At 35.3% G+C, this 26,177-nt stretch overlaps 3 protein-coding genes and 1 long non-coding RNA gene across 4 annotated transcripts in view; 3 read left to right on the top strand and 1 right to left on the bottom strand.

The window, feature by feature from the left end:
- The window catches only part of LOC132163470 (uncharacterized), an 11,926-nt gene extending 8,573 nt beyond the window's left edge, over window positions 1–3,353 (top strand). Inside the window, exon 2 of the long non-coding RNA XR_009438303.1 lies at window positions 2,855–3,353. This is a non-coding gene — a long non-coding RNA (uncharacterized LOC132163470). The remainder of the gene's footprint in view (window positions 1–2,854) is intronic.
- A 1,940-nt stretch (window positions 3,354–5,293) lies between these two features.
- On the top strand, window positions 5,294–6,523 carry LOC132163464 (probable histone H2A.4). The gene is made up of 2 exons (XM_059573764.1): window positions 5,294–5,643; window positions 6,060–6,523. The coding sequence occupies exons 1-2, from the start codon at window positions 5,446–5,448 to the stop codon at window positions 6,300–6,302; spliced, it is 441 nt and encodes a 146-aa protein (XP_059429747.1). The 5' UTR covers window positions 5,294–5,445; the 3' UTR covers window positions 6,303–6,523.
- A 2,918-nt stretch (window positions 6,524–9,441) lies between these two features.
- Window positions 9,442–12,071, top strand: LOC132163467 (glycine-rich RNA-binding protein 4, mitochondrial-like). Its single transcript, XM_059573766.1, has 5 exons — window positions 9,442–9,593; window positions 10,638–10,706; window positions 10,800–10,906; window positions 11,023–11,085; window positions 11,691–12,071. The coding sequence occupies exons 1-4, from the start codon at window positions 9,497–9,499 to the stop codon at window positions 11,068–11,070; spliced, it is 321 nt and encodes a 106-aa protein (XP_059429749.1). The 5' UTR covers window positions 9,442–9,496; the 3' UTR covers window positions 11,071–11,085; window positions 11,691–12,071.
- A 1,162-nt stretch (window positions 12,072–13,233) lies between these two features.
- LOC132163468 (organelle RRM domain-containing protein 6, chloroplastic) lies at window positions 13,234–15,857 on the bottom strand. The gene is made up of 4 exons (XM_059573767.1): window positions 15,776–15,857; window positions 15,609–15,677; window positions 15,424–15,530; window positions 13,234–13,513 (listed from the first exon to the last, which is right to left on the bottom strand). The coding sequence occupies exons 1-4, from the start codon at window positions 15,810–15,812 to the stop codon at window positions 13,445–13,447; spliced, it is 282 nt and encodes a 93-aa protein (XP_059429750.1). The 5' UTR covers window positions 15,813–15,857; the 3' UTR covers window positions 13,234–13,444.
- Between the last annotated feature and the right edge of the window lie 10,320 nt (window positions 15,858–26,177).

Here is a 26,177-nt window from a genome sequence, read left to right as displayed (position 1 = left end):
GAAACCGACCCCCTTTGGGTTTGGAATTTATAAAAAATAAAACAAAAACAGGGGTGCCGGACCACCCTTGGATGGTGGCTGGACCACCCCTAGGTAATTGGGGATGATCCAGTCACCCCCTTGGCCCCTTTGGGGCTGGTCGAAACCACCCCCAAAGGGGCCAAGGGGGTGGCCGGTCATGAAGGAGGCAATGAAGAAAGCTCAAGCCAAACTCAAAAGCGCAAAAGAACTCATGGATAGGATGAAGGAGGGCTTTCATGGCAGCGCAAAAATGAGTTCAAAGAATCATGTACTGGATAGGGAAGAGAAGGAGAGTGAGATTGTTGATGAGTTTGCTATTTTGAGAGATGATAGTGAGCAGAGCGCTTGTCACAGAGAAGGCAACATGGAGGAAAGGCAAAAGGTTAGAAAGAAGGCCCAGAAAGTTTCAGATTCAATTGAAGAAGAGAAACTTCTAAGAGTGACTAAAAAATCAGTAGAGAAAAAGCTTGGCCAGGAATCCTGGTCATCTCTGCGGTCTGATAAAATTGATGGAGATAGTGAATGGAAAGAAGCATCACAATTTTTTGAATTGGTGAGAACAGAATAGTCTGGTACGGCTCTACAACAAACGAACAATGTTCATATTTCAATGCATAGTACACAAATGCATGAGCGAGGATGGAAGGAGACATGGCCAAGGGGGTGGCCGGCCACCCCCAAACCTTTTTAATATTTTTTTTTTTTTAATTTTAAATATATTTAATTGTTTTTTTCAAATTTTAAGGGATATGTTTGTCTTATTGAAAATTTTATAGGGATAATTGTGTCATTTTACTAGCATTGGAGGGTATATTGTCATTGTTTTGGTAGTTTGGAAGGTAAATTGTCGCAATTGATAGTTTGGGGGGGGAGATTGTTATTGTGGTGGTAGTTTGAGGAGGTTAAGAGGACTTTACCATAAAAAAAAAGTATGGGTGGTTTTGTTATCAGGATTGAGCTGTAACTTTCTGCAATTCCTTCAAATTAAGGTTAGTTTGGTAATTGATTGGAGTCTAGAACTTCCAAGAAGCTTATAAGTGTCTTTTGGGTTTGCTTTCTTTGAGTTCAAGTTAGTAGTTTATTTGGTTTAATAAAGTTTTTGGTTTACTACCAGAGAGAAAAAAAAAAAAAAAAAGGTCTTTGGTTTACTAGTCAAATTACAAATCCTAATTTTTGTACGTTAAGAGCCAAAAGGTCATTTAAATGAGAATAACTTTTATAAGGACCTGTCACAAACTAAGTATTTTGTGTCCTCCTATAAGATAATGACATCAGACCAAAACTGAAAAAGACAAAAAACAAATGATTATTTGTTATTCTCCTACACTCCAATTCTCCAAGCCAGAAAAGGGAATGGAATCCAGTGACAAATTTTCTTCTCCATTAGGATCTTTTTGCAATAATGGATCTGAAGTTCTATGGAATAATGGAAGTCACCAAGAAGACTTTGTCTGGACTAGTTTGTTCTTTCTGGCATGAGCTTAAAAATCGTGAACAATTTGAAGCTGAAACTGGTGGTGGCTTTCAATTTTGGAATTAGGGGTTTTGTCTTTAATGGGGATTAGCATTTTGTTGATGGGTTGAAGATGATAGGGGAAAATGTGTTTTCGAGTTTATTATGTTTGCTGTACCAAGTTGATGTGTCATTCTTTTATTGGAGGGCACAAATGACCTAATTTGTGCCAAGTTCCTATGGAAGTTATTATCTATTTAAATATATGCTTCAATGGAATATGAGTGATGGGGCATATTAGTCTTAATATGTTCCTTTTTCTCTCTTTTTTGCTGTCCTTTGATGCACTATTATTGTTCATGTCACTGTTCGTACAGCCCTGGACAGCAGCATGGTTTTGTAGTATTTTCTCTTTGCAATCCCAAGTCAATCCTTACCCTTTCCCTATCAAAACCTTAAAAGCCTATGTATTTTCCTAACTATTAATAGTCACTAGTAAGAGCATTCACGGTAGATTCCTTCTCATTTTTCCTAAATTTAGAAAAAAAAAACTATTTTTTGCTTCTCTATTCAAATACACTTTACAACAGCTTCCTTTTATATTTTCTTATAATATTAAAATATTATTATTTTTATTATTATTATATTTATTTATTTTGCATAGTAAGATGTGAGAGGAAAGAGAATGTCATTTTATGATTATAATAAACCATGTGGTTGAACCCAATATATATGGTTCAACTGTAGCAATTCTAATGTATAAGGAAGATATAAGGAAGCTGCTGTAGATGAGTTTTTGTGATTTTTTTTAGATTTTCCCTATATGTATGAAAGAGAAGGAAAGCAGCTTTAGGGTAGCTGCTGGGAATGCTCAAATCCTTTGAAACGAGTCTAATAACCCTAATATTGTCTGTCCCTAAAATCCCAGCATGCCCTTTCCTAAACTATCAATGCCTTTAAACCACTAAAATTCAATCGTTTCAACCCCTCATTTGATCTTCAACCCAATTTCCATAACAGACACACCTAGACAAGTTTTCCTAATCTGTCCTATGTCACCGAGTCATGTTGGGATCTGCGATGGATGTTCTTAACATGAATTTAGGGTTTCTTTAAATGTGTTTGTTATGGAACTTTTAATGGTCGGCAAAAATGTTCCTACTTCCCTTCCCAAGGCAACTATAAGTCTATAACCATACCCTGTTTCTCTTTTCTTGGCAGTCTAATTTCTGATGCTGTTCAGTTGACGTTTGCCTGCTTTTTGAATGCTGTCTCCTATTTCATCTTCCAATCTCACTTTCTTCCCCTTGTTTTGATAACTCTCTCATGCATAATTCAGTTTAGAAATCGAATTCTCATCTTTCTATAGTTCTTTTGCAGTGGAAGTGGATGAGATCATAACCTACCATTTGTTGAGGAAGTTTAGGGGTGAAGTGCTCTGCCTTGGAATGGTGGTGCCCAGGAGTCTATTTTTTATGATGAAAAGGCTCCTATCCTAGCTAGGAAAACCAGGGCTGATTTGGAGAACCTTTACGTTTGAACAAAGCTAAAGAAACCGAGAAAAAATCAATTGGCAAGGACAGGAGTTTGTGGCACCTGGCATGAAAAATGAAAATACTTGTGACAAAGTCTATGATATTATTAAGAGCGAGAATGTTATTGGGTTCAAGAATTCTTTTCTTCCACGGTAAAGGAGGGATCGTGTATGAAGAAATCTAGCTGGATTATGTACGAGTTCTGTCTTGGCGGTGTTTCATTGATTGGGTAGCAAGAAAAGTGCAACAACTTGCTTCTATGTGCTATTCAAAAGAAATTATCAGATACAGGATGAGTAAGATTTTTAGAAAATCAGTCTTTATTGCCATAGGATTTGAGGCTCCATCTGGCATTTTCTTCTTTGTAATGATATTCTCCTACAATTTGCAATTCAAAGCTCGAATTTTTATTTGTCAAAATTAAAAATTTTGGCTCCTTTTTTGTCAAAAGTTCAAAACTCAAACAGTTTGACTTTTTATGCTCATTATACTCACAATCAGCAAGTTAAAATTTCGAAATTGTTCACAACTTCAGCACCCACCCCTAGCCCAAAACGACGCCGTTTTGGGTTAGACAAAATTATATATATATGAGCAGGAAATTAAAATTTCATTAGAGCAAGAAAAGAGAGGCCTTGAATTTGCATACATGAGTAAATGAACATCATGGAAGGGGTTGAGAGAAACCTGTTGAAGCCTTGAAGGTGGGAGAAGGATCAAGAGGAGATGAAGATTGATGAGGATGAGAAAGGTGAGCTGATCATCAATTCTTGTGGACATTATTGCATTGTGAACAACGAACGAACGACTGTCGCATAGGAATTGTAGAAGAGGAAGAATATTGGAAAAAAGGTAGGGGTCAAAGGTTTCAGAAGATGAAGGCTATGAGTTAGAGACAACAAAGGCTGCTTGTGGTGATGAGAGGTTGATGGTATCGGAGAGGCCAAGGGTTTGAAGTGCTTGGAAAAAAGCGCAGTTTAACCCTTAAAATTATGTGTTTTAAAAAAAACGTCTTTACATACTATTTGAAAACATAAATTTGAGTTTTTAAATTGTAATTTTTTAAAAATGCAATTCCAAATAATATTTTTATGATTTAATTTAAAATCACACATTTTGACTATAAAATTGTAATGCGAAACGCACCATAAATCGTATTCACTTACTCTTGGGTTTAGTTTTAAACCAGTGCCTATTGTATGGGAAATGTATTTTCTCCAATTGAATTTTGGAGAGAAATCGGTCTCTTTATTTAGAAGGACAGAATTATCATTTTATAATTTTTTTGACAATTCTGTCTTTCATTTAGAAATGAACGGCTCCTCTCTAGTTGAATTCAACTGAAGAGGACCCTTCTCCAATTATATGATGTTGGCGTTTTAAGTCCTTTTGTTTTTGGTCCCATAACTATGTACGACCTAGTAAAAGGAAGAATTGGGTGTTACGCATTCTATTGTAGAATAAGTATATTTTACATTTTAGTCCTAGAATAGGTTTTCGAACCAAACCAATGGACTTCTTCATAACTCGATGGCCCTGAGCCCACCACCAATCACTTGCGCAAAAATTGTGATGAAAGCCATCCATCCCAATTGCATTCTTGTCTAATTACGAAAAAAGCTCATACTCTTGAGTTCAATTCTCACCAAAATGGCAGCAAAGCAACAAGTTAGAACTTAGAAGGCACAAATACTGTGACATCCATCCACAACATCATATTATTATTATATTAACACACAATAACTAAACTAGGCACAAAAATATGGCCAGATAATTACATTTCTAAAGGGTTTCTATTTTTACACTTTCTTCCTCCATAAACTTTTTTTTTTTTTGTTTCTCTCTTTCTCGTAGCTTTGTAAATCATATGTGATTTTTCGTATTACTATTTTTTTTTTTTACATGTCTGCATAAGAGAAAGGAAAAGTAATTCGAACTAATGACCTTCGCTTCATTAAACATGGTCCCAACTAATTAAAGTACCTCTCGAATAGAAATAAAGCAGAAAACTGAAAAATAATTGGCGGATGCTCACGAGTCATGAGCCACTCATGACCCTCTAAAACGTGGCATCTACACAACAGAAAAAAAAAAAAAAATTCAAAATTCAAAAATTAAAACTCGCTCCCCATTGGTCTATTTCAAAATACACGGATCGTGGCAGGAACTCCCCCTCGCCCCTCACAGCCGTCGATAAGGCCCCAATCCAACGGCCACCACGCCTCACTCCCCAATACTCACGAGCCACGCCCACATGGTTCGCACTTTGGCACCCGTCTATATAATTACAAGAGCGATCCCACTCATCCCACTCCATCATCTTCCCCCAAATTTCTCGTTTTGCCCTAAAACAAATCATTCATTCATCAATTTCGGTTATTTTTGTGGTCCAGCTGCGAGGGCAGTGTCTAGCGGTGTGGGATTGTTAGTGTTTCGATGGAGAAGAAGGGTGCCGGAGGAAGAAGAGGTGGTGGGGGGCCGAAGAAGAAGCCAGTTTCCCGGTCCGTAAAGGCCGGTTTGCAGTTTCCCGTCGGGAGGATTGGCCGGTACCTGAAGAAAGGGAGGTACGCGAAGCGTGTTGGGACTGGTGCTCCGGTTTACTTGGCCGCCGTGCTCGAGTACCTAGCTGCTGAAGTAATACTACTACTCTCTCTCTTTGTCTTTCTGTTTTTCTCAGATCTGTGATTTTGCTTAATTAGATGTTGGTAGTTTTTCTCTGAAAATTCATGGGTCTGTGATATAGTTTGGTAGTTGACGCTTGTGTTAATTACCCTAGATGTATGTTTACTTTCCCGGAAATGTGGGACAGAAAATTTATACATTGCATTAATAGTGGCTGGTTTTTCTCGGACGTGCCCTTTTTTTTTCATGTCGTGATTTTTCCGAGAAAACATGTTGAAATTTTTGTAGATTTTACTTTTTTCCATGTGGGTTTGTGAAAATGGTGTTTTTCTTTCCTTTTGATATTTTTTCTGTTCTGTACTGCTTGAATTTCGGCCTATGTTTTTCGTTCTCGATTATGAAGTAATTGTGCATAAATGTGTGTGAAGGTGCTGGAATTGGCTGGAAATGCAGCTCGTGACAACAAGAAGAACAGGATAATTCCAAGGCATGTTCTGTTGGCAGTGAGGAACGATGAAGAGCTTGGGAAGTTGCTTGCAGGCGTTACCATTGCTCATGGCGGTGTCCTTCCAAACATCAACCCTATTCTATTGCCCAAGAAGACAGCAGACAAGGCTGCTAAAGAGCCCAAGTCTCCAGCCAGGGCCACCAAGTCTCCGAAGAAGGCTTAGCTTTCTCTCGCCAATCAAGTTGCTTCTTTTTTATTTGTATGTAATTTGGGTGTAGGATGGATCTTTGTATTTTTTTTTGGTTGTATGTGTAGTGCAAAATTGATGAATTTGAAAGATCTTGTGACTTTTTTGTTAGGATTTTCTCTGAAATTAATGGATGAAACCACTTGTTTCATTACTTAGATTTAGTGATTAATAGCTGAATATCTTTTTTCCTTGTTTGATTTTGTTGCATTGGGTCATTTATCCATTCTTGTTGTTTGTTAGTTTGTATTTTGGGGTGTTTGGTTGTGTGGATGCTTCATCAATAGTGAAGATGTGGTTTGCTTTCTATTTATATATTCTTTCAAATGGTGTGCATATGCCATTTGGACTGCAAGTTAAAGCAAAGAACATCTTTTCCTTTTCTAAAGCGATCCTGCTTCCTCATATTTGATCTCTCATCTTTTTTGGATGATTCTCTCCCTTTTTTTTTGGACTTTTAGATGTATAATTAAGAGCATCTCCAAACCCTTTTTTTTTTTTTTAATTTTTTTTTTAATTTTTATTTTTTTTATTTTTAGCTATTACTTTTTTAATTTGAACTTTAACAAATTATTTATTTCGTTCTCAATTTTTTTAATTTTTTTTAGTTTTCCATTTTCTTTCCCTCTCTCCCATCCAACTCTTTAGCATATTAGATAAAAGAGAAATATTAGTTATATTTACCTATTATTACTTTTTTTTAAGCTCCAATAGATTAGCTTTGAAAAAGCTAAACTAACTTTTTTGCTACAGTAGTAGCAATTTCTTGCTATTTACTGTAACAAAAATGTTCATGTTTTTTAATTTTTTTTTTCTCCCTCTTCCTTTTCCTCACTTGGGCATTCTTGGTTTTTTGTTCAAACCCACTCAACAACCCCTCTCATATTTCATAATAGTATCAAATCCTTCTTTCCGACTTACACCCCAAGACGAAGCCTATGATTTATTGATTTTCATTTGTTTGTTGTATTAACTTTTGATTTTATATGGTTTGCGTGTAAGAGAGTTGTCCATTGTAGAGAAAGTACCTAAGCCATGACTTTGGTCGGTAAGCCTCACCATTATATAACCCCTCAAACTCTTGGCTTCTTCAAATCATCTGAAATCCAAACAAAAGATTTTCTAGCATGAGCACCTGAACCCAATGTCGTAAATGGGGTTTAAATCCACTGGAGGCAGGCTGTATCAAATCCTTCTTTTGTGGTAGTGTTGGTTAAACTCTAAAAATTAAGGTTTTCTTGGATTGTGAAGGGATGAAGCGAGAGAAAGGAGGGGAAGAGATAATTGTAGAGGTTGGCCATGGAGGGTTTGGGTTGAATTGGGGAGAGAGTAGGGGGTGGGCAAAAACCCGCCCAACCCATGGACCTGCCCGAACCGCCCCACCCCACACGGGTTTTGTGTGTATTTTTGCGGGTTCGGGTAGGATTTATCCAACCTGTGCAGGCAGGGGCGGGTTGCGGGAATATGAATTTTTTTTTCCCTATAGGTACCCGCCCCGCCCTGATCCAACCCGCATTCGTATAAAAAGGAAAAAACCCTAGGTACTTATCCTAACTCCTCTCTCTATTTTGTTTTGCCGCCTCTCTCCCTTAGTCCCTCTCTTGTTCTCTTGCTCTCTATTCGTTTTTTTCTCTAGACCTCTTTCATGAATAGGATCCAAGAGATATCTTGATAAATTCATTAATCTGATGTTGGGTTGTTTGTTCAAACAAATAAATTTTCGTTTCTATTGTTTATAGGTTCTGGTGTTGGGTTGTGGTTGGGTAGGAGGAAAAGAAATCTGCAGAACAAGAGAGACGAAAATGGAGGAAAAGAACCCAACCCGCATAACCCCCAAACGATTTCCCCGCCCCGCAACACTTGAACCCGCGCGGATATTGCTCATTGTGCTCGGGTGGCGAGTTGGAAATCCCAAAACCCGCAAGGTGTGGGGTGGATGGAAAAAAGTTCGATACCCGCCCTGCCCCGCCCCGCCCCGACCCGTGCCCAGCTCTAGGAGAGAGAGATGTGAAAAAAAAAGAAGAAGATTAAATAATAATATTTAAAGAAAGTAAAAAATGAAATAAAAAATTTGTATAGAAAAATAAATAAGTAAAATAGCTATCGCTAATGGAGATGCTCTTAGAAGGTCAACTCCAAGTTCAATTCCACCAACAGCACCAACTCATTCCAATGTTGTTTATGGACCATGTTGTTGTATGCCTTTTATGGTTGACCTTTCTGACAGAAGTCTAACTGAATTTAGAACTCGTTAAGCTTTGCATTTTTATCCTACAACAATATCCATTTTTATAATCACATTCTGTATGAGTTTCAAAAAGAGCCAAAATTCAATGATTATATTTTTTTAGTAGAAAAAGCTTAGACCCAATTGAAGTTTTTTTTGGGTAAAGGAGGTGGGTGTATACCAAGCAAGTAAAGGGCACCCATAGGTGTTACCTACCAACCACCGGTAGTCGGTGGCATGTCGGTGAGATCCATTCCACTGTCAAGTGAAAGCTCCAATAAAGCAAAATAATAAAAATGAATGCTTTTAGTAAATTTGAATACAACCACTCAATTACTTAAGTTGCTGAGTGTTGTACTTTGCCCTCAATTTTACATCTTAAAAGGGAATGTATAACGTTATTTAGTAGATTGCTATACAATTTAATGGTGTAATATTAAAAATTAGTCATTAAATCAACGCTTGTAAAAAATAAAAATTAAAAATTAAAAATTGATTTTTACTACCATGTCATCCCAATTGTACGATAGTTATTATATAATTGTCTACAAAATAACTTTACTCAAAAGGAAATTTATGATATGAGAAATGCTACCTACTCTCAAATGCGCACTTCTCGACGTGGCAGTAAAAATTATCGTTAAATTTTAAATGGATTATTACCGCATTAAAAAATTTGCATTTGGAAGCTTGGGAGTTGAATAGTATTTAACATTTCTATGAGGATATTGGGTTGCAATCTCACGCCAAGGTACAGGTACTACTTAAAAGTCCAACTGAACGGGCCTTAAAACTTTTTCTTTTCGGCCATCTTCTCCAAACGGATACCGGTTTTGCCGTCTCAACAAAACGACTGCCGTTTTTCAACTATCTTATACACCAGAGGGTTCCTTTCTATAATTTCAGATGCTATCATGCGCCCACTGGCGCCCGATAAGAAGAAATGCAGTGCTCGAGTGGGGGTGTTCGTCTTTCCCCTGCGTTCCCATTGTCCAGATGGTTGTGGGCCCGTGGATTTTCCGCCAAGCTCTTCGTTGGAGGTATTTTCTCGAACAATCACTTTTCGATTTTCCATTTCATACAATTTCTCATCACACACGTCTGGTTTTCTCGGAAACCAAACACGGGCTTTTATTGGGTGTGTCAGTTAGTTCAGCGGGTATAGTCTCTTGTCGTACGAGATATCCGAGATTGACTGCAACGAAAATCAAACCCCTCCCTTTTTTTTAATAAATTTTCCTTTATAGGTAATCATTTTTGAATTATGTAATGTGCTCGTTATTCGATTTTTCTTGAAAAGGTATTGATTTTCAGCATCAAAACTATATTCCTAATTTCGAAACTCTCGTTGATGATAATCATTGTTAGTTATTAGCTCACAAATTGAATTCTAGAAGATTTTTCTTCTCCTTTTTCTCTTTTCAGAGCTAGTTGAAATCAATATTCGCTTCCAAAAGCAAGCATGTTTCTTCCATAGTTTGAATTGTGTCCTACTTAAAGTGAATCTAGCTAAGCAACATTCCTTAGGCTTGAGCGCATGAATTCCTTGTTTGTGCTGTGTGAATTGATGAAGTTTCCAAAGCTAGTCCCAAGGTATAAATCGGTTCATTGATTTTATTATTAATACGACGCAAGTGATGCTCTATGAGAGGCGAATCACAAAATTCATTGTCTGCATGTGAGAACTCTAAGAACAAATTTCAATTTAATAGACTAGGTTGGAAGAAATCAATTTAATATATTGGGTTAGAAGAATTTTCTCCAATTCCATTTAGAGAAAAACTTTGTTCATTTAACTTTCACATTCCTATACGGATTACTGAATCTGTAATAGTAGGTTTGGCACCTTTTCTGGAGTGTCATAAGCTAATCTTAAAGTTTAATTTTGCACATTTATTGTTAAGAGTATTGAGCAACATCGTTCATGTATTAATATCAGTTGCTAAGTACCAGAAAATGCACCTCTAGAAAAATTGGATTCTCTGAAAAATTGGTTGGATTTGTGGAGCCTTTGTTCCCTAGCTTCTTGAGAGTATCTCTTTTGCAGCCAAATTTGTCAGTATAATGTGTGTTTTGGCTTGTAGGGCTTTCCTATGATACCAATGAAGCTGTTCTAAAGGAAGCTTTTGGACGGCATGGTGAGATAATTGAAGGTAATGTAGTGTATCATAAAGGTTGAAAATTATGTTTTCAGGTCCAAATGGCAATATATTTTCTTAAGGGAATTATGCTATCATATTTGGCAGTTAAAGTTATATGTGATCACAAGAGTGGGAGATCAAAAGGGTATGGGTTTTTGCGGTTCATTTCTGAAACTGCAGCCGCCACAGCTCTAAAAGAAATGGATGGTCAGGTAAATGTACTAATTCACCATGAAATAATTCTATTATTGTCTTAAAGTTACCCTGTTAAGTGTTTGAAATGAAAATACTATAATCAGCTAAAGTCGTGTTTTGTGATCCTCTTCAGTTATTGGATGGCAGAAATATTCGTGTGCATTGTGCACACCAGGCATAAAAAGATGAACCTGAGGTATTACTTGGTTAGATTGTTCAATTTATTTAATTCTACTTTCAGCCATAAAGGAATTTGGTGTTAGGACTTAGTTGTATGTGCGTGGGCTCTCTACTTAATCTGTTCCTCCAAGATTTCTTTCCATGGCAGTTTACTTGATGAAGTTAGAAACAATCCCACCTGCCAGATGGGTCATTTTTCTATGCATCAAACGTGCACTTTCGCTTTCTATCAAACACCTTTCATTATTCTTTGAGCCAGTCCTCACCATCTCAATGTTGTGTCATTATGAGTAAAATGCTGAGATGGATATAGCCTGCATTTGGTAGAGTTTATGTGCCTTACCTCCAAGAGGTGGCCTTACCTCCAAGAGGTGGCTTTACTTCTTTGGCCATTCTGTTGATGCTATAAGGATGAAATCTTGGGCTGTATTCAGTTCATGATGGCCTATGTTGTTCTTCACAGACCCACGCACGCCACTCAAATTGTTAAAATTGGTGATATTGTTCAATCTAAGGGAATCTTTATCATTATTATTATTATTATTATTATTATTATTATTATTATCATTTTGGTGGCATATTATTTCTTTTGTTTCACCTTATGTGTGTATCTATATGTAGGTGAGCCGTGATCATCCCACCATCTCACAGCTACGTCTCTGAGGCTTCACCTGTTTTAGCAGGAAATGGGAAACTGGATGCTATTAAAGGTTGAGTCAATAGAGCCTTCAGTTTTGCATGCTGCTGAATCCTCTGTTACAAAATCTTAAGAACCTCTTTCCTAAAGACAGTATACTTCAACTAAAACAGAAAGGGGCTTGCTTTTCTTTCAATTTTTGAGGATTGTAAAATTTGAATCGTCAAATCCCGTCTCCCGTTTGCTCATGTTATAGGATGCTTTATTGGATTAGTTTTTCTCTAAAACCCAACGTAGCCAAATTATCTTTTTAAATGAAGAGTTGAGCAAGATTAGAAAAGTAATATTATGATATTTTTGGGTTATGGACTTCCCTTTTGCTACTGTATTCATTGTTAGAGTGGTGAATGGAAACTTGTTGCTTATTTCAGCAGGGACAGTGGAGTGGTGACAAATCAGAGTCTGAAAGGTAATAAGAGTTGGTGTCTCTAAATCAAGTAGAGATTGGAAAAAAAAGTGTTTAAACTAGTAGGAATTTCAAGGACCTTTATACATGTTTTGAATCTTTTGATATTCTAAACTTGATTAGACCATACCCTCTACAGGGGCAATTATTGAGAATATTAGCCTAAGCAAACATGCCCAAAACGATGAAGGAACATTATTTAATGCATCGTCTTTCAAGTTAAAAGAAATACTTTTAATGCATCCCAAAACAGAATAAAGAAGCACCAATATAGAAAGACTTTGAGTTCATTTTTGTCTGGCCTCCGCCTTTGACATTTCAAAGGCGGATAGCAGAAGCAGAAGCATAGGAAGAGATCTGATGAATCTTATGAAGACTAAGCTCTTCATCTTCATCCTAGATATGAGATGAAGACACCTAACTTTTTGAGAGAGAGAGAGAGAGATGAATAACACAGAAGAAGAGTAGGTATTTTTAATAAATGTTTTAAAAAATGCCAGCAGAGATAGGTTAGAATTATGTCAGAAACGAGTAACCTCCGCTCCAACCTCCTACTTTCGTTGGAAAAACAAATGGGCCTACGCCTGCCGTCAAGAGCCAACCCGCACGGGTCGAAGTCAGGTCAACGGTTGGAGTGATGTAATTTTGCACAGCCCTACCGCCAATCAAGAAATTTTTGCCCTGATTTTTCATTGGTTTACCACCTTAAGCTCCCAAAATCATCCAGAATCCCGAACACCTCTCCCTTCAACTTACAAATAAGCATGCAAGTGTAAAGAAGTTGTCCCTCCTCAACTCAGTTTAACTCGATGAAACCACATATGCAACTATTTAGGTCAACAATTTGCATTTTGGAAGTCATAAGAATCAGAATATTTGGTAGTGTATCCTTAGTTTAGGGCTCCACACACCTTGCTGGATGTTATGGTTCTAACTTTTTGTTTTATTTAAAGTATCCTGTCCTCAATCCTCCACACCGTACTCCATTAAAGACAGTATACTTCAAATAAAACAAATGATAGAATTCATAATATTATTTATCAAGTACTTGGAAAGCAACATCAACAAAAATGCAGTAAGATTAGTAAGGCATACTGAACTTAAGCTCCACTGCATACATACACCATAATACCATTTGCATTTTAATTGGGGGGACGGGGAAAGGAACTACTACTACTACTAGAAACAATATGTTATTAGTCATCCGACACAGAATGCCAAAGGCATTTTCTATGCAGACCTCTATATGGGACATTAAAATGAGCCTTCTCATCAAGAAGTGGCATCTTCAGCTCTCCTTGTCTTTGCAATTTCAACAAAAATCAGCCTCCCATCAACTATCTGTAAGGAAGTATAAACACACAGGTTGAAGAATAGGAGCAGCAGGGGCTTTGAAAAACATAGCTCTATAATCAACCACAAATCACAGCAATGTTGATGCAATTTGAGTGTTTGACAGCATATCTTGGAAGAGGGATGAAGATCCAACTAATTGCCATATAGATTGACAAGAACAAAGAAAAATAAAAATATCCTGCAAAAGTATAGGGTTTTTTCTTATTGGCTGGACAAAATATATGGGATGAAAAAGCGGTTTTAGTCTGATGTTATTCCTGTTAAAGCATGCCATATTCAGAAATTTCTTCACAGAGAAAGAGGTTTATCACAATGCACAGACTGAAGTAATGATCTTAGCGCTTTACAGAAAGATTGTTTCCATCAAACACAGACAAACAAAAGAAGTACAAAACAAACCTCTGAATGATACATATCAATTGATGATTACACTAGCAAAAAAAAAAAGGGACCGTCACAATGACTACGGGTAATTGAAAAAAGATTAAAGATTCATTTTATTTTTACTTCTTTTATTACATGAATAAAATGATGCAATGATATTGCAACATCACTAGATCGTTAAGAATGATTCAAGATATACAAACTAATGTTATATTTTCTAAAGCATAATGATCTCTTGCCTTCTACAATCAATAACTAGAATGCAAACTTACAGCCACCACGCTCCACACAGGTTTCATCAGAGATGTATCATTAGATTATAATAAAGACATGAAAACATTAATTAGACTTGTGAAGGAAGAACTGCTTCCCCACTTCTCTCTAGCCTGTTACCCAATAATTATTATTAGCAGAAGAATGGAAAACCACTACCTTAAACCAGAGGGTTCTGACAGATATGTTTTCTCTCTTAAGGTTCTTGGTAACCTTCTTCTGCTTATGGTTTCCATTTAGCTATTGTCACTGCAAAAATTTAAGTTTATTTGTTGGGCTTACAGGTAAGCTTGATTTTGTTTTCCCCTTCTGTGCACTTAAACTCAACTCAGTAACAATTTTGGATGATAGATAATTCACTGATAGAAAGATACGAGGGCAAACACTTCGTATTGAGAAATACAACTCCTAACAATATAATGAATTGAAAATGTATTCAAAGTGGAATGATGGATGCTTTCCCAGGGCCCATACCCCCATTACTCCACTCTGGTAGGAGAAAACAACTAATACAACATTATAAGAACCTTCAAAACTCTAAACAAATATGAATAAGTTCTGGTATTTAATCCAGATATTCAACTACAGTGATTGAAAAAAAAAAAAAAACACCCTCGATAACTAATCTAAACTGAAATGCTAATCTTGACAGAAATTCTTAGGTATTATTACAAGTTCCTGTGAACATGAGTCCTGATACAGGTGACTTCTGGCATCTATAATCCAGATATTGAGCTACAGTGATTGACAAAACCCCACCATAACTAATCTTAACTGAAATGCTAATCTTGACTGAAATTCTTAGGTATCACACTATAACAATTGCTGCAATCGATTAGTCTAATCATTACGTTGATACTTCTAAGAATGTTAACCTCAATTTGGTGATGGCAACTTAACTATGTGTTTCAACTTCTTAAGAATCTCTATGGACCATTGATCTTCATATGCATCATCTTCCGCTAAACTATGAACAATAAAGACCATTAATTACTGAAGAAAACCAGTTGGATAAATGATAATCAATAAATTTTTAACTAAAACAAATTCCCTTTATCGGATTGTGGTAAAAACCCAAGTCAATTTACTAATAGATGTAACATTTTATCAATAATTTGAATATAATTTGCTTAGTAAATTAAACAGAGATTTACCCCCAAAAAAATTCTAACAAGTTAGGCATTGATGACCCTTTGAATCAATCTATAGAGGATTTTTAGGGAAGAGAGAGATAATACCCTGCCATTCATGGCCTTCAAAGCCTTCTGAGCCTCAGCCTCTGACTCGTATGTTACAAAACCAAAACCTTTGGGTCTTTCGGTTCTTGGGTCTTTAACTAGCCTAGCTACAGAAACAAAAAACCCATCAATTGTTTACAATCCATAAGAATTAAAACCCAGAAAGGGTGATGAATAAAGCATACCTTCTGTAACTACCCCAAATGGCGAAAACAACGTCTTCAGTTGTTCATTTGTGGTGTAAAATGATATTCCTGAGCAGAAAAGCAAGAATCAGAAACCATGGTTCTGAACAAAACTCATTTACGCGCGCGGGCGTGTGAGTGAGAGAGCATGAGAGAGATAAGAGTACTGCTGACGAATAGCTGCGAGTTGAATCTTTTCGCCATCTCAGTTCTAGATGAGTGTTCTTCGCGGAGCCGTTTTATCTTGAACTTTCATTTAAATAGTGTTATATAAGCATCAATAATAATACAAATCGTGTTTTTATAATAAAAATTATATATATACATATATATATATATATATATATGGGTGGCCGGACCACCTAAATAGGCCATAGGTAACCAAACCATTCTCAAACTTTTGAACGTGGTTCAGTCATCTCATGCGACCAATTTCGATGCGGTCGTCTATCCTTAATTTATATATATATGTTTTTTTTTTAAAAAAAATTTATTATTATAGGAAACACTTTATTTATTTATTTATTTTTCAATAACCGCAAATTATTTTAATTTTAATAATAACTAGAGCATTACTTTAATAACTTCAAACATAATTTTACAGCAAAATTTGGCTATATATTTTGTCACTAAATAAACTTCAAACGGTCAAAGATTTCAAACGAAATTTTGGAGAGTGGAATTATTTGCCAATAAATGGTTACTAAGACGAGTTTTTTTTTTTTTTTTTTTTTCTTTCTTTCTTTCTTTTGACATGTTCACACAAGAAAAGGAAAAATGAGAATTTGAACTAGTAACTTTCGCTTCATTAAGCATGGTTAACAACCGATTAAACTACCCCTTGAAGACTACTAAGACGAGTTCTAAATTAGAGTCTATTGCAAATTAATGCATAAATTCCTTGAAAAAACAAAAAAGAGGAGAATCCCCAATTCAAAGTTTACCATTTTTGAGTTGTAAATCTGACCTTAAAAAAAGTACAAATACCATTCTTAAATTATCATTTTACCTCAAACTACTAGTCTTCCTTAAACTATAAAATATCCTTAATAAAAAATTCAACTTAGTCCAGCTTTGCATCCACAAGCTGTTCTCCATCCCACAACAAGAGCATATCCCTGCTCACAAAAATGCGAACTAATATTAATTTTAATAAACTGTTATATAACTGTTGTATAACTGAGATGATGTGATAATGAAAAATAGTATTTGGATCAACAAAAACTTGTAAATTTTTTTTTTTTAATAAATAGTTCTAAGCATGATAATGACTTCATTAGAACTTACATGCTAAGTACAAATCCTTCTTCTACGCCCGTGGGTTGATTTTCATCTACAATCTGAACATAAAGAATCAGTGATCATCAGGAGTTGTGAAGTGAGTCAGAAAGAAATCTGTAAAGAAAATTAAATAGAGATTTACATATTTCCAGCCCAAGCAACCCAAGCATTTGTTGCAATTCACATCTGCCTTTATGATTGGACGAACCGTCCGATAATGTTCCGGACCGTCGACCAGCAGGTTGATTCTGCAATATCTCAAACACCCACATCAAAAAGAAAGAAAGAAAGAAAGAAGATTAAATGCATTGAATGAAGTTTGATAATATCTTACGCCATTTCAAAGAAGCCTTCATTGCCGAGACTAGCCTGCAAAATGCAATGCAGAACGATTGTAAGCAAAAGGAATCGATATTAATTTCTCCTTCGTTTCACCATTTGTTTTATAATCAGTGATTTATGCATGAGGCGCAAAAACAAGAAACACAAGCTGATCAATGCCCAAGAACAATCAAATTCACAAAAACAGTCTCAAAAAAGAATTTCCTTTAAATGTATAACAGAATCCAAGAAAACGGAGAAGCATGCATTAAGGTAACACATACAATTATTTCTTTGCTATGAAAAACTGAAAAGAAAAGAATAATAATCAACAGAGAGAGAGAGAGAGAGATTTGTTACACTGAAAAGTAAGTCTCTGGCCAACGTAATATGCGTACGACAATTACGGCACACATAAAACTTAGTGTCGGGAGTTTGATCGTAATCAATGAGAAAGAGCCTCCCCATTTCAAAGAGCTCTGAAACTTTCAAGTGTTATGAGAAAAAAAAACAAACAAACTGTTCAAGAAATGTTGCTGTGAGTCTTTGCATGAGAATTGTGAGAAGAAGATCAGAAAGAAGAAGAAGAAGAAGATTTATAGCTTATCAATCCTCATTTAACTGTTTCAGTTAAATGCCAACGTGGCGGCAACTAAACAGTTTGTGGGGTGTTGGCAAATTAAAGTGCACCGCCAGATTGGTTGCTTTAATTAGTACTGCATGCATGCAGATATCTCCGTCAGAAACAGAGGTCACAGATTATTAATTTCTTATTTTGGTAGAAAAATTGAAATTCATATGTCTTCTAATTGAGGAGAAATTAAAGATTCTTTAATTATTAATTGTGATCCTTTATTTTAAATTTAATAGTCTATAAAATGTCAGCTGCTTTTATATAACCGAGGGATTAAATGCTGTCTTTTGTTTTACTGAGGTTTAAATGATTTTATAGACCATTGGATTTAAAATGAAGGGCAACAATTAACAATTAGAGAATCTCCAATTTCTCCCAATTAGAGGGGATCCGGATCCGAAAAATTGTGACAATCATTATAATTTAATTGATCAATGAACATTTTTTGGTCACTCATTGAATAAATGATGTATGGACTACACCAAAATCTTGCTTTCCTTAAGAATTGATCATAATAATCTTATTATCAAAAAACATCTGGTACCCAAGTGGTTTTGACAAGTACCCAATATACTTTTACTTTCAAATGTTAATGAAACTCCAAATCAAGTGGGAAATGACAAGGCCAGGGGTAACATCTATCATTCATAGGCTTGAACAAATGGCTATATAAATTTAGAGGTGATTGGATCACTCTAGGGGGTGGCCAAACTATCTCAAACTTTTGAATTTGGCCCGACCATCTCATATATATGGCCAATTTGGGTGTGGTTGACTACCCTTATTTTTTAGACACATTTTGTAACCCCAAATTATCTTACTTTTAATAATAACTAGCGCACTACTTTTATACCTTTAAACATAATTTTATTGCAAAATTTGGCTATATTTTTTGTCATTAAATAAACTTCAAGCAGTCAAAGATTTCAAACGAAAATTTAAAGAGTACGGAGTGAAAGTAATACAAATAAGGTAATCAAATCACCACCAAGGTGGTAGTTGAGTTGGTAGAAGAACTCCTTTCATCCTAGTGGTTACGTGTTCGAATCCGCTTGCGGCAGTAGATGCGTGAACCAGATGCTACTATGAAGGGGCTCTACTGGCTTACACTTTGGTGGGATTGTGGTGACGGGCTCGCATTCCCAGGCAGTAGCTATGGCTCAAACCAGACATTCCACAGCGGATTGGAACTCCGATGGTCACGCCCAAGGGGGAAAACTACACTGGTCGCCCTTCCCATCCTTTTAAATTAGAAAAAAAAAAAAAAAAAAAGAAGGGTAATCAAATCACACCAATCATAAGGATTTGATACGCAATTGCAACTATTTTTTATTGTAATTGTATGAAAATATATATACTCTAGACAAGAAGAAATTGCATCAATGGCTCTCTTTCTTCCATATACAATATTTCAACACAATTCGACACAGCCTTAATCCAGATTCACGAATTATCCATCAAATGAAAAACAACCCACCAACAAAAGTTTTGACAATTAATATCTCATCTAACTTTATAGACTACTGTGGAAATCAAACTTAATTAATCAACATATATATAATCATAAAGAATGTCGTGGTCGTCGTACATTTGTGCATCCACCATATCTCTGCCATTCCACAACATGAGATTGTCCCTGCCCACAAATATATCTGTTATATATACGACGACTATCGTACAACTGAGATGACGTGACAATGAAAATCAGTATTTAGATCAACAAAAACTTGTAAAAAAAAAAAATGTTAGTTTTCACTGTCACGTCATCTCAACACTGTAATAAATAGTATTTCTCTAATTTATAGAATGAAGCATGATAATGACTTAATTAGAACTTACATACAAAGTACTAGTCCTAGTTCGAATGACGTGGGGTTTGTTGCATCTTTAACCTGAACATTATAAAGAGTCAGTGATCAGGAGTTGTGCAGTCAGAAAGAAATCTCTAAAGAAAATTAAATAGAGATTTTAATTTACATAGGCAAAGCCCAAGTATTCCAAGCATTTGATGCAATTCACAGCTGCCTCTACGAGTACTTCATTAATCCTCCGATAATGTTCCGGACCGTCAATCACCAGGTTGACACTGCAATATCTCAAACACCCAAATCCAAAAAAAAAAAAAAAAGAAAGAAAGAAAGAAAGAAAGAAGATTAAATGCATTGAATGAAGTTTGATAATATCTTACGCCTTTTTAAAGGAGGCCTCATTGCCGTGATTAACCTGCAAAATGCAATTAATGCAGAGCGATTGTAAAAACAAGAAACACAAGCTGAGGCGCAAAAACAAGAAACACAAGCTGCTCAATGCCCAAGAACAATCAAATTCACAAAAACAGTCTCAAAAACGAATTTTCTTTGAATGTATAGCAGAATCCAAGAAAACGGAGAGGCATTAAGGTAACAAATGCACTTTCAATTCTTTGATATGAAAAACTGAAACGAAAAAAAATAATAATCAACAGAGAGAGAGAGAGAGAGAGAGAGAGATTTGTTACATGGTCAATTTTGTTTGTGGCCAACGTAATATGGGTAAGGCATCTACGGCACACATAAAACTCAGCGTCGGGAGTTTCATCGTATTGAATGAGAAAGAGCCTCCCCATTTCAGAGAGCTCTGAAACTTTCAAGTGTTACGAAAAAAGTAGTTCAAGAAATGTTGCCCTGAATCTTTGCTTGCTTGAGACTTGTGAGACGAAGATCAGAAAGAAGAAGAAGATAAGAAGATTTATATATAGCTTATCAATTCTCATTTAACTGTTTCAGTTAATCTCGTGGCAGTCAAGACTCCAAGTAATATCAATCAATGGTGCAGCAAAGGCAAAAATATTATCTCCTTCAGTTGACAGACATGAAGATATGCATACACAAGGAAAGGCTTGACCTTATTTCATAAGACCGGCTCGGGTGCCCAAAACCACCACAGGGCAAACGGGATGGCTCTGGCCACCCCTTAGGGCAAAATGGGGTGGCATTTTGTCTACACATTTTTCTTTTTCCTTTTTTAATTTTTTAATAATTTTAGTTTTAAAATTTTTTTTATTTTTAATTAATTAGGCATATGAACACGTGTTGCTTTTTAAAGGGTGCTGGCGTGAATTTCTGTCAAATTTTGAATGGAAGTTAGACTTAAGTATTATCTCCGTTTTTAGTTATTATCGACGTCTCATTTGTGATACAAAAATGAAACTGAAAGCAGAAAATAAAGTTGTTAAACCACATAAGGCAAAAAGTATTTAACCTTTTTAATAATAAAAACTCTAAGATAATATATATATATATATATATATATATATATATAAAACATTTAGAGGTGGTCGGACCACCCTAAATTGACTATAGGGGGTGGCCAAACTATCCTCAAATTTTTGGATGTGGTTCGGCCATCTCATGTGGCTAATTTGGGTGTGGTAAACTGCCCTTAGGGTGTGTTTGGCAAACCCTTATGCCTTTGTTATTATAGTTGATGTGGATTGATATAATATAAAGTTTTGAATTTTTTGTATTGAAAAGTGAGAAGTTTTGTTTTATAGTATTTTTTTATTTAAATAGTAATAAAAAGTAAATGATGTGATATAAAAAGTGAAAAAAAAAATGAAAATATTTTGATGTTGATTTTTTGGAAAAATGGAGTGTGAACAGTGTCAAGGAGAAGGGGTTGCCAAATGGTGCCTTAATTTTTTTGGGGAAAAATTAATATACCCCCTCAAACTACCACAAAACTCAAAATGTCATCTCAAATTTTTAACTACAACAATGTCTTTTCAAACTACAAATAATTGTCAGTATTCACTCATTATGACAAAAATACCCTAAATAAAAATAAAAATTATATTTAAAAATAATTAAAAACAAAAAAGGAAAAAAAAAAGTGAATTAAAAAAAAATCATTTTTTTAAGAAAAAAATCCGAAAAAAAAAAAATTCAAATTGATAGAGGTATTTTTGTCCTTTTGACAAAAATTTATGATATTTTTGTCTTTTTGTTGGCCTTGGGGGGATATTGCCAATTTTTTTAGTAGTTTTGGAAGAGGGGGAACATTAATGTCAATTGGGTGGTAGTTTGAGGAGAGTGTGATTTTTTTTCATTTTACATTTTTATGTTTTTTTTTATTTTATTATTATAAGAAACACATTTTGTAACGACCCCAAATTATCTTACGTACTTTTAATAATTACTAGAGTACTACTTTTATACCTTTAAACATAATTTTACATCAAAATTTGGCTATATTTTTTTGTCATTAAATAAACGTCAAGCGGTCAAAGATTTCAAACGAAATTTGGAGAGTGGAGTTATTTGAGTAATTCTAAAAGTTCATTTTGTGTCACTCTAAGAATGAGATGACTTTTAAAGTCACTAGTTGATCAAAATTTAATAATGATCAATCATAAACCCAATAGTGATTTTAAAAACCACGTCATTCTTGGAATGACATAGTGAGACACACAATGACTTCTAACATTACTCAAGTAATCAAGTTATTTGCCAATAATGGTTACCAAGACAAGTTCTAAACTAGTTTTAAAATTTTAGAGAGCTTGCAAATTAATGCATAAATTCCTTGAAAAAAGAAAGAAAGAAAGAAAAAAAAAAAAACACAACCAAAAGTTTTGACAATATCTCATCAAACTTAATCAATAATATTAATTGTGATTTCGTCCTCCGTGTCTGCATCCGCTACCTCTTCTCCATTCCACACCAGGAGCTTATCCCTGCTCACAATTTCTTGTATCAAAATTCCAAATATCCAACTGTATCTTAAGAGGACGTGACAGTAAAAAATTAGTATTTTGATCTGTAAAAAGAAAAAAAAGTTATAAAGATTATTTTCACTGCTACGTTATTTCAACCGTATTCCACTCTTATAACGAGGTTTAGAACTTACATAAAGAGTAAAGTTCCTGCGTATTTCCATGCCATGGGTTCATTTTCATCTTCAACCTGAACATAAAGAATCAGTGATCATCAGGAGTTGTGTGAAGTTAGTCAGAAAGAAATCTGTAAAGAAAATTAAATAGAGATTTACATATTTCCAGCCCAAGTAACCCAAGCATTTGTTGCAATTCACGTCTGCCTCTATCTCTTCACCAACCCTCCGATAATGTTCCGGACCGTCAATTACCAGGTTGACACTGCATTAATATCTCAAACAACAAGTCAAGAAAAAAGAAGAAAAAAAAAGAAGAAGAAGAAGAAGAAGAAGAAGAAGAAGAAGAAGATTAAATGCATTGAATGAAGTTTGATAATATCTTACGCTTTTCCAAAGTAGATTTCATTGTCGGGAATAGACTGCAATATGCAATGCAGAACGATTGTAAGTAAAAAGAAACGAAGTATATATATATATATATCTTCAAAGCATATCCCAAGAACAATCAAATTCACAAAAAGAGTCTCAAAAACGAATTTTCTTTGAATGTATAACAGAATCCAAGAAAACGGAGAAGCATTAAGGTAACAAATGCACTTTCTTTGATATGAAAAACTGAAAAGAAAAGAAATAATAATCGACAGAGAGAGAGAGAGAGACTGATTTGTTACACTGAAAAGTAAGTTTGTGGCCAACGAAATATGGGCATGGCATGTACGGCACAGATAGAACTTAGTGTCGGGAGTTTGATCGTAATCAATGAGAAAGAGCCTCCCCATTTCAAAGAGCTCTGAAACTTTCAAGTGTTATGAAAAAAAAAAAAAGTAGTTCAAGAAATGTTGCTCTGAGTCTTTGCATGAGAATTGTGAGAAGAAGATCAGAAAGAAGAAGAAGAAGAAGATTTATAGCTTATCAATCCTCATTTAACTGTTTCAGTTAAATGCCAACATGGCGGGAACTAAACAGTTTGTGGGGAGTTGGCAAACGTGCACCAAATTGCTTGCTTTACTGCGCATGCATGCAGATTGCTCTGTCAGGAACAGAGGTCACAGATTATTAATTTGATATTTTGCTACAAAAATTGTGACAACCGTTATAATTTAATTGATCAATTTAAATCATAGAGGAGAATTTAACAGCATTACAACATCAATTGACATTACAAATACACCCATTAATTTTTTTTTATTTTTTGTTTTTTTGTTCTTGGGCTGCACACAATGGTTGAGAAGGGGAGTAGTTGAATCCGTTGACGAGTCAAAACATTTGAACATCCTCTTTAGTCATTCGATTCAATTTCAACGTACTTCTTAATATTTTGTCTATTCGATTCAATTTCAAACATATTAATTGTGATTTCAACAACTCTACTGTATTCAAAACTACTCCAGAAAAGGCCAAATGAGAATTGCATGAGACAGAGGTATCAGTAATCTCATCAGTTTCAGCTCCATCTTTCTGTTCCACATTTGAGAGTTCTCTGCTACTTCTTACGTAAACTGGTGGATATCTGATCTTTTCAACCAATTCTAATCAATACCCAGATCTTTTCAACTAATGCTCTCAGTCAGAAACATGCTTTTTCTGCAAGCAGTGGTGGTGGTGGGGATTATGGTATTGGTAGGAGTTCTTTTTCAAAAGTTGTTGTTCCTGTGGTGACTATGATGTTTTCCAACCCAATTTGGCTCAGAACATTTTTAGTGATAGTGAATTTGTGTTGCTACAATTTAGGAGAGGGTTAGAGGAAGCTAGTAAGTTCCTTCCTAGGAGCTCAAATTTTCTATAGTTCCATAGTTTCCAAAAGGATCTCAGCTTTTGAGATACTGAAAGCTTACAAAGTTTATCTTTCAGCCTTCCCTTTCAAGAGGATCTCTCTATTCTTTGCTGCCAAAATGATTTGTAAAGTAGCAGAGAAAGCAACAAGTCTTTGGCATCCAATATGGTTTCCATTGGCCAATTCTGATCCATCAACTCTCAAAAAGAGCTGGAGACCTCCAAAGCTAAGGATTACAGGGATAGAGCTTCCCAAACTCGGATTCCATCCAACGGAGAGTATTGAGGAGACTGGCCATCGCTTGGCCAAGTATTGTGAGCGATTTAATGTTCCTAGTACCATGCTCTAGCATCACAGAACTGGGAAACCATCCAAATTGAGGACCTCAAGATTGATAGGAAAGAGATGCTTGCTGTGAATTGTTTGTACCGGTTTGGGCAATTTTGTTAAACCAACAAGTAGAAAATTTGTGGGCAAGCAAAAGCAAACAGCTGCTGGTCCACTTTATGGACTCTTTCCTCCTTAATTGAAGCAAAAAAAAAAGGCTAAAACTTGTAACAAGGCAGATTCCCATCCATCTCATTCAAGTCATCTTAATTGAAGGAGGAAGCAACAATTTTGACATCTCCTGGACCCATCAACAATTTTGATATCTCATCTAAATTTTTAAGAGTACTGTGAGCATCAATTATCAAAGTTAATCACCAAACTAGAATGAGAAAAAAAAAAAAAAAAAGGATGGTAATAAAAGACCAAAAAGAACACTAGGAGAAGAACTCAGTGCTGCTGTAGTGATTTCATGTTCATTGAATTTCAGGAAGATGAAGTTGAACTCTCTGATCTGTGCTCATTTATGTGTTGATAGGTCGTCGCATCAACTACCTCTGTTCCGTTCCAAAACAGGAGGTTCTTCCTGCCCACAAATTTTTCAAATTTGTCTGTGCAACTGCCTTGTATACAAACCAGTGTCATAATGATGATGTTGAAAACTTACTGAGGAATGAAAATTGTTCCTTCTCTGATTGCCCCGAGGGGTTGTTCAACTTCAACCTGAACAATGAACATGAAGAATCAGTTAGGAGCTCTGCAGTCACTTCATGAAACTGAAGAATCTCAAAAGAAAAATATATAGAGATTTACATATTTTCCTCCCAAGAGCCTATTGCATTGCATACAAAAGACATCCGCCACTTTGCTATTTTCAAACTTCTTATCATTTGCAGGTTTGTCAATCACCACGTTGACACTACATCGTCTCAAACAATTCATAACTTTTAATTATAAATTGAAATAGGAAAAAATTGAAGATGAAAATGCAATGGACTTCGAGGCTTGATGACAATTTCAATTTGATACAGTTTATGAGCAGATCAAATCTTATGATTAATTTGACATCATATGGAGGAAAGCTTAGTGGCTTTAGAAAGCTTATTGAAAGGGTTACAATTTTGTTTTTCACTAAAATTTCTCAATTCTAATATTTACTAGGTCAAAACAGGTCGTCAATAGAAATACGAAAATCTCTTTCAGAAACTTGGATCAATCCAACTTAATGTCTGATCAAACTTCAGATAAGGTTGTTTAGTAATTTTTCTTGTCAGGGCTGGCTGACCTGTTGATATGTTTTTTTGTTTTCTCAATAAGAAACACTCAAACAGTGATTTTTCTTCAGTTTTTATGCAATTCC

Source organism: Corylus avellana, chromosome ca10 (genome assembly GCF_901000735.1).
Source record: "Corylus avellana chromosome ca10, CavTom2PMs-1.0".
NCBI classification, from domain to species: domain Eukaryota; kingdom Viridiplantae; phylum Streptophyta; class Magnoliopsida; order Fagales; family Betulaceae; genus Corylus; species Corylus avellana.
The sequence above is the reverse complement of the archived record's forward strand: the minus strand, read 5'-3'. Positions and strand labels throughout refer to the sequence as shown.